This window comes from Anneissia japonica, unplaced genomic scaffold (genome assembly GCF_011630105.1).
Source record: "Anneissia japonica isolate Jap-2015-1 unplaced genomic scaffold, ASM1163010v1 scaffold287709_len1912824_cov184, whole genome shotgun sequence".
Lineage (NCBI taxonomy): Eukaryota > Metazoa > Echinodermata > Crinoidea > Comatulida > Comatulidae > Anneissia > Anneissia japonica.
Window position 1 is genome coordinate 1,450,613 of NW_022751466.1, and position 8,881 is coordinate 1,459,493.

The 8,881-nt window shown below is 35.4% G+C and overlaps 1 protein-coding gene across 3 annotated transcripts in view; it reads left to right on the forward strand.

Moving 5' to 3' along the window:
- The first annotated feature begins 429 nt into the window (after positions 1 to 429).
- The window catches only part of LOC117121651 (tripartite motif-containing protein 42-like), a 14,370-nt gene continuing 5,918 nt past the window's right edge, over positions 430 to 8,881 (forward strand). Inside the window, exons 1-2 of one of the 3 annotated variants that reach the window (XM_033266895.1) lie at positions 430 to 695; positions 5,284 to 5,386. In XM_033266895.1, coding sequence (XP_033122786.1) covers positions 5,309 to 5,386 — 78 coding nt within the window. In that variant the 5' untranslated portion in view covers positions 430 to 695; positions 5,284 to 5,308. Of the gene's footprint in view, positions 696 to 732; positions 1,094 to 4,924; positions 5,077 to 5,283; positions 5,387 to 8,881 lie in introns of those variants that run through there. The other 2 variants (XM_033266896.1, XM_033266894.1) reach the window with 2 other exon arrangements.

Below are 8,881 nucleotides of genomic sequence, written 5' to 3' on the forward strand. Positions count from 1 at the left end.
TAGCCTAGTTATCAGAGCCAAGTTAAAGGTCTATGCAAAAAAAGAATACAGCAAATGTATTACAGTTAAAGCCGGGCATTCACTGCGTCGTACGACCGTCGCACGAATTCAACTCCGCTTGGGATCGGAGCGCTGGACGACGCGATGCCGTCTGCTGATCGTCGGTGGTCGTCTGACGGATCATCGTCATTAAAAAAAACGAATAGTTGCGCATGCGTCGTCGCGTTGCGTTCTTCATAGGATTGCGTTATGATTTACCCAATAGCTCTATGGATTTACCTTATTATTGGTGATAATAATAATAACTACATAAAATTAATTAATAAACTCCTGATGTTGAAAGGACCTACCGATAACTACATACAATGTGATTTCTGATGATTTATGATGTTATGTTTAAGATTGCACTAAAGGCGTCCCATATGTAGGTCTATTATCATTGATCGATCAACGATGTTTAGGGATTTTTGTTTGTACTTTATTTAGAATTTGGAAATTCCAGATCATGATGTTTATCAATCGCCCAAATCTGGAGACTTTGGACCTGTTTCTAGGTACAAAATGTTACAGAGTACAGCTCAGTAAGACTGGTAGATACAATTACCTAACAACAGAGCAGTAGTTTGTGTACTTTACTAAGGATTTTCTAGGCTACATGTACCACCATCTTCCTGTTTTTGCAGTCTTTCAGCCGCGTAAGTAGCCTACCACCACTTTTCGACCACAAGCACACACACGGGTGGGTTCCGGGTGGTTTCGTCCCTCCTGAGTGAGCTGTTTCCTTTTTGGGTCGCTTATTCGCAAATCACCTGGTTTTGCTACTATATTTGGGGAAATAACCCCAATATTTATTCCATTTAGGCAAGCAAGGCTAGCCTAGCCCCAGCCGGTGTCGGTCCATCCGTACCCAAACAAACCCGTACCCATACCAACCCGTACCCACTTTGGTCAACCCGTACTCAAATTTAGGTCAATCCGTACCCGCGTTGGTCAACCCGTACACACGTCATTTTGGTCAACCCGTACCCAAAAGATATTTGTATCTGTACGATCTCGTGCAGTCTGTAAGATTGTCGTTGCCGCTAATATTAAGGTAAGTTTTCTTTTGCTCTGGGCCTATTCTTTATAGTGTTCTTTTTTTCTCTTTTCTCATAATTTTCAATTAGTTTTAATTTTCTCTGCTTCGTTTTGTTTTCCTCTGGGCCTATTCTTTATTAATATTAATGTTCTTTTTTTCTCTTTTCTCATAATTTTCAAATTATTTTTAATTTTCTCTGGTTTTAATTTTTCTTTTCTTTTGCCTTTGGGCCTATTCTTTATTTCTTTATTATATATTTACTTATATATATTTATTGTATTGTATTTATGTAGACCCTACATTGTAAAACATTGTAGAAACAAATAACGACACCACAAATGGAGCCATAATATGTAGCGCCCCAACTTGCGTGTTTCGGCTTCTTCAGCGATCATAAATTTCTTGATTGAATGCATTCTATCAAGAGTAATATATCTTCTAATCGGTAAGTTAGGTGTTCATAATACGGTTTAATATGATTAATATCTAAATAGGCAAATATAATTTGTGTAATGTTCTATATAGTAAATAATATTTTTCATCAAACTTGGGTACGGGTTCGTCTACGCTGTGTACGGGTTGACCACACATGGGTACGGATTTACCAAAATTGTGGGTACGGGTTGGCTAAAATTTGGGTATGGTTTGTGGGTACGGGTTGGCATGGGTACGGTTTGACATGTATTCAGCCCCAGCAGGCCTAGGTCCTAGGTAGGTAGGCCTATAGTAGGTTAAATCATCATAATGTTGTGCCGTACCTGCTACTTAGGCTAGGCCCTTGGCCTAGGCCTAGTCAGTCATTAGCCGGGTGCAGGTCAACTCGGCCACAAGTCAACTCGGCCACAAATCAACTAGGCCACAAAAAATTTGGCTACAGCCAACTCGGCCACAAGTCAACTCGGCCACAAGTTATTTATAATTAAAATCAAATGTAAATCTCGGTTTTTGCATTCTTTTTCTTCAATATACGATTGAAATAAAGTACACAGTATATTTTAGTAAAACAGGACCACCACACTACCAAAAGAGATTTGAATGCTATGAATTAAAAAGAGTTATTTATTAATGTGTTCGTCTTCTCTTTACTCACAACATTCTACTTCAACAATAATATTAAACAAACAATAACGACAATAAATTAGTAATATTTACTTTAATAATACTAATTAGTCATTTTGACGATAATATAGGCGATAACAACAACAACATTAATAGTAATATTTATTTTAACAATACTAATATTAATAATACTAGTACAGTATGGTAATAATAACGATATTTAATTATCTATTTTAACATAAATACTAATTAGTGATAATAACGATATTGAAGGTGATAATAGCAATAATAAAACAATAATAAATTAAAGATAATGTTTATTTTTATAATACAGTAATAGTAATACTAATTAGTAATAATAATAATAATGATACTTATAATACTAGGCCTACTTAGTAATAATAAGGTAATAATATCGATAATAAAGGTAACAACAACAACAACAATAATATTAATAATAATAATAATATGAGAAAAGTACAAATAAAACACCAATAACAATAACTTTTTAAATTACTAATATTAAGATAATAATACTAAGACTAATAAATAATAATAATAATAATAAAAAATCGAAAATTATTTATTATTTTTATGGTAATAATAATAATATCAGCAAAAATTTGAACAATATATAATGTTAATGCTAAGACTAATAATTAATATTACTGTAAAACTAACGGTAATAAAAACAACAACAATAATAACAGAAATAATAATAACAATAAGTATAGCAATACTCTTTCAAAGTGTAGTACCAGTAAATGACTTGTGGCCGAGTTGACTTGTGGCCGAGTTGACTTGTGGCCAAGTTGACTTGTGGCCGAGTTGACTGTAGCCAAACTTTTTGTGGCCGAGTTGACTTGCGGCCGAGTTGACTTGCGGCCAAGTTGACTTGCGGCCGAGTTGACTTGCGGCCGAGTTGACTTGCGGCCGAGTTGACTTGCGGCCGAGTTGACTTGCGGCCGAGTTGACTTGCGGCCGAGTTGACTTGCGGCCGAGTTGACTTGCGGCCGAGTTGACTTGCGGCCGAGTTGACTTGCGGCCGAGTTGACTTGCGGCCGAGTTGACTTGCGGCCGAGTTGACTTGCGGCCGAGTTGACTTGCGGCCGAGTTGACTTGCGGCCGAGTTGACTTGCGGCCGAGTTGACTTGCGGCCGAGTTGACTTGCGGCCGAGTTGACTTGCGGCCGAGTTGACTTGCGGCCGAGTTGACTTGCGGCCGAGTTGACTTGCGGCCGAGTTGACTTGCGGCCGAGTTGACTTGCGGCCGAGTTGACTTGCGGCCGAGTTGACTTGCGGCCGAGTTGACTTGCGGCCGAGTTGACTTGCGGCCGAGTTGACTTGCGGCCGATCTTTCAAAGTGTAGTACCAGTAAATGACTTGTGGCCGAGTTGACTTGTGGCCAAGTTGACTTGTGGCCGAGTTGACTGTAGCCAAACTTTTTGTGGCCGAGTTGACTTCCGGCCGAGTTGACTTGCGGCCGAGTTGACTTGCGGCCGAGTTGACTTGCGGTCGAGTTGACTTGCGGCCGAGTTGACTTGTGTTTGAATGAAAACATTAAAATGTTATTTACTTTGTGATGAATGACTATTATACAACAATACAGGCTTAGGCCTTAAATCGTTTTGATTTCTTGGTAATTGAGTGCTAGTTTTAGCAGGGAACCTCCATGTTTTGGTGTAGGCTTAGGCCTGGTTGTAGTATCGTACTGTACATTGTCAAGTGTGTTCAATTCAACAAATGATGTGAATAAAATGAAAAGAACACAAATATTTCCAGCTCATTTAAATATCCTTTTATTTGAAAAGTTATCACGATAATTTAATACTGTAATGTGTTTAATGATTAAACTACATACTATTTGGCTTGGGCCAGTGCTAATTTTGAGTGCTGACAGTTGAATCTTTTTTGGCCAGCCTAAACCCTCCATTGTGTTACAGTAACATTTTATTGTTTACACTTTGTTACTAAATTTATGGAATTTTATTAGCATGCAGCGTTGTCAGCAATATGAAGCATGCTTGAAATTTCTGATATGAAGACAAACATGAATTTTCAAGATAATTGTAATTTCAAGAAAAGAAACTTGCAGTGTACAGTAGTACACAATTTATGCCAAAAAAAATCAGTTGTCAAAGTCTTTTGACAACCCAAGTAGCGTCTGGGTTATACGAGGTACTGCCACGTGCATTTGGATAGCCCTAGTTCGACAATGGGCTATAGTGTGTAGTACTGCCACTCGCAGTTTGGTAATCAGAACATCCCACTTTTTTAACAAGCATTTTAATATAGCATTTGCCACGTTAATTGATTTTTTAATAGCAGCTAGTGGGTTATTGGTTTATAATTACCTAAAGTAGAAGTTAATTGGCAAAACCACACTTTCTCATCTGGTACATGGCTAAAAGTACACATTATTTAAACATGAAATTTTGTATGTTACTGTACATTTTAAGAAATATGTGAGAATGTATTGAAGTTATTTACTAGATCTGTTTTTTTTAATGACGATGTCAATAATAAAAATACGGTTTGACATTACATCCACTTTTAAATTATGCTTTTAAATGTGCTTGAGATTAAGACAGAAAAGTAATTCACAAAATCTAACCCATGAAATATCCTGGATAATGATAATGATAAAGATAATGACAACAGAAACGGTCAAAGAAACCAGCATCACCGCATTGTTTATTATTAGCAAATTGAAACCCCCACAGGTGAGGCCTTGCCAGTTCATGACTCACAAAAGCTGCAGTGATGCTGGTATCTGACTAGCCTATCCTATTCAAGCAGAAAAAATTAAAAGTAACTTGTATTAAATGATTAGATGTGACAACTAATTGTAAGAAAAACCATCAGGTGTCTTTTGAATGAAGCAGTGCTGTAGATAAAAGTGTGATACTAACACGCCCAGAACTGCCGAGGAACAGAAATGTAAACAATTATTTACCAACCAAGAACATCTAAACACCAATAACAATAACTTTTTAAATTACTAATATTAAGATGATAATACTAAGACTAATAAATAATAATAATAATAATAATAAAAAATCGAAAATTATAGCACTTGAGGTGTGGACTAGCTCATATATGCAGGCCTCTTATTATAAACTGTCTTAATTTTTTTTTTCTCAACAGGCTTTTGGAATCAAGACCACCAACCATGTCAGGAATACACTTACTTATGATAAACCCGAATGATGGTTCGCAACTGGTACCAGAAGATGTTTTCAGATATAATGTAAGTTGTTTTAAAGTTATTTTTATTTGATTTGATTGTATAAATGTAATGTAATATAGTTTGGTCCCTGGTTTGATTTATATCTGCGCTTTATACCATTTGAAATCACATTATAGTATTAATGAGCAATCCACATAGCCATGCTTTAACTCTAAATTACAGTATTATAGTGTACTGTATCTCTACTTATACATCATAAAATGCAGGTCTGGAAATTAAGGATTATTTGGTCGCATTTGCGACCTGACTTTTTAAGGTGCGACAAGGAATTCAACTTTGTCGTGCTCAGTGCGACATGGTCATTTGATAGCGCGAGTAGATTTTGTAAGCGGCAGGAAGGTGGTTTTCCTCCAAACGTTTCCTTAATGTAGTTGTTCATAAAATAGATTATGTACTGAAATTTCAAACGATCGTATACAGTATTGACTCATACGATGTAAACGACCCAGCATCAAGCAATAATCAAAATTTAAATACTAAATAGATTGTAAATAAATACAATTAGGCATCATCTGAATGATTATATTCAAAGTACTACCGGTATTAAGGCAGACATCTTTTATTGAAAACCAAACGAATTACCTAAACCTCATACATTATGAAATAAGATTACGTTTCTTCAATCACATGGCTGATGATAACAAATGGTATAATACTCTTTGATGATAACCTCAGCCAGACTTAACGGAGCAGCTATGATAGTTTAACAACATGCATCTTCAATCTTGAAATTTACAAAAAAACAAACAAACAAATAGGTCTCACAGCAAATTTTGAATCCTAATTAAATAAAATAATATAGAAAACTGCTTTACTACCATTTATTTACTGAACGAGCCAGTCGGCTTCTGACCTACTTTTGTTCGTATCGGCGGCGTACAAAGAGTCTAATGACTTTGTGTCTGGTAACCTTGGTGTCTGTGTCTACCAGGCTGAGCCTGGAATTGGGAACGTTTCTCACTGAATGTAGTAGCATTGTTATTTCATAGGCAACTAGTAATGGGCCTCTATCAAACAATTTATTTCGTTCTTAACAAAGTATCAGCAGAAGGTAAGCAAAATGATTGTTTAATCGTGTTTTGAAATAATATAAAAATTGAATTGTATATAAATGAATATTTAAAGATTAAATTTTAAACGTGGAATTAATAAAGTGCAACAATTGAATTAATTGGTTAATTTAATCTATAAAATATATAAAAAGATATATAATTCTACAAGGAATGTTTCTTGTTTTGACAACAACAAAATAAACGTAACAACAAAAACAACATCAGTTAAACCGAACTAACTGGTAGTAGGCCTTCCAATTACGAAACTATATTTCGTGGAGTAACATCCCAAACCATGTGTGCGCCCGACTACACTGGCTGGTGAGTAAGGTAAGTTGAGTCCACTGCAAGTTGTAAACCAATCAGAATGTTGGGATATTACATCATTCAGGGCAACTTGCAATGTTTGGGATATGTTATTCCGCGAAACCTTTGTAAACACTAGAACGTGTGACGATGTTCTCTGGCGATTAACACTGAAGTTTCAAAGTTAGAAGGCGTACCAGTTTTTTTTTTTTTTTTTTTATAATTCTCAATAAAAACAACAATTGAACAAGAAAATGAAACTGTAGATCATTAAATATGTAGGTATAAGATACTTTGTTGAAGTTGCACAGGCCCAGGCCTACAGTAATGTTGTAGGCTACATTATAACCTAAGAAGTGTCACCGGCCGGCTGTGTGAAAATGCCAATTTTTGCGGGCTTAAAACGAAGCCTAAATGGCCTTTGACAAGTGGGGAGCTGGAATCTCAGCACTCCCGAAATGTTGGTGAAAACTCTGGAACTCTGTTTCGGTTGAAATTATTATGTGTAAATTGATTTAGAGTTATTTCATAAAGATAAAATTCCATCCACGCATATTCAAAATAAGTCTGCCAATTTCCGCACAAATGTTGCAGTAAAGTCGGCCGGTAGCTATTGTAACCAATGTATAGGCATTCGCAGTATTAATGCAATTCTGTGGACCTATTTTCTCGAAATTTCCTGCACAAATGAAGAAAAATACAGAAAAATTTAAAGGAAGTATACAGAAAATATAATTAATGTTTCAGTAATAATAATAAATAATTTTATAATCAATATATTGTATCAATCCACTGCAACACATTAACTGCAGATTTTTGCAGTCCATTGACTAGACAGTTTAGCTAGCACATTATTACTGCTCATGTTTTTCTTTTTTATATTGTGTATACCTGTTAATAATTAACAGAAATTTGTAATTTTCTTAGAAATATTCCTAACAATTGAAACTTTCCTTGAAATACTTTCCCTTTCCTTCCAGTTAGGTTGAATTTGTTTACCTTGCATCTTTTTTCTTTACTATCCCTTTAATATCTATTTTCTTTTTAATATTGTTTCATCAGGTTTTTTCTTATTTTTGATACTTACCTTTATTTTAGTTTTTTCATTGTCATTTTCTTTCCACCATTTTACTTCTTTCTTTTTTTTTTCTCTCCATCCTTTTGTTATTTCTTATTTATTATTTTTCTTTTTTTTTTTTTTAATTTTTTTTTAAATTTTTAAAAATCTCTTCTCTTTTTCTTTCATGTCTTCTTTCTTGCATAATAATCCATGGGGACAGTGTAGGTGTGGGTGGGTGGGGGTTTGTTAGGAAGTATATAAAATATTGCGCCGTGCTTATATCGTAGGGGATGCGAAAAGGATAGGGAATGTGCTACTAAAAAAATTACTTGTGCTACCAAATTTTTTTGGGGAGTGCCAGAAAATTTTAGCAGTGCTACCAAGAAAAAAAGTTAATTTCCAGCCCTGAAATGGGTTTTTTTTTTTTTTTTTGAACCAGCTATATCTACAGTACAGTCGTGAAATATTGCACTTTTACCTGCGCGCAGGCTTCGTAGATACATCGTAGCCTGATATAAACAATCTAACCTGCGCGCAGGCTTCGTAGCCTGATATAAACAATCTAAGCAAGGCTACGCGAAGCCAACCCTGTCTCTTATACACATCTAGATGTGTATAAGAGACAGAGGTTACCCACCCAGCTAGCGAACTAAACACAGTTTTTTTAGACCGATAATTTAAAGTATGGAACTGTTTTTCAATAAGAAAAACGTACACTTGACTTCATGGGAGTCTCCTCTTCCACTCGCTGTCCACGACAGACTTGTTTGTACTTCTGTATTATTTTTTTTAATTAGCCTAGGCCTAGCTTATTTTTCATTTAGAATTATTTTACCTCATTTAAAATGTCAAAAAACGATGTCATCAATGGCAATACACACATGTGAAAAGATTGTTCATCAAATAATATTTTGTAGTCTTGATTTAGTAAGATAAATAATAAATATAAAGGAGTTTAACGTCCGTTGGTTGTAAAATTACCGAATGTCACATGGAAAACCCAATGAAAAATAAAACTTAGCCAGCATTAGACGTCAGAGTGCGCGCCAATCAGAACACAGTAAAGTGTGTTAAAGG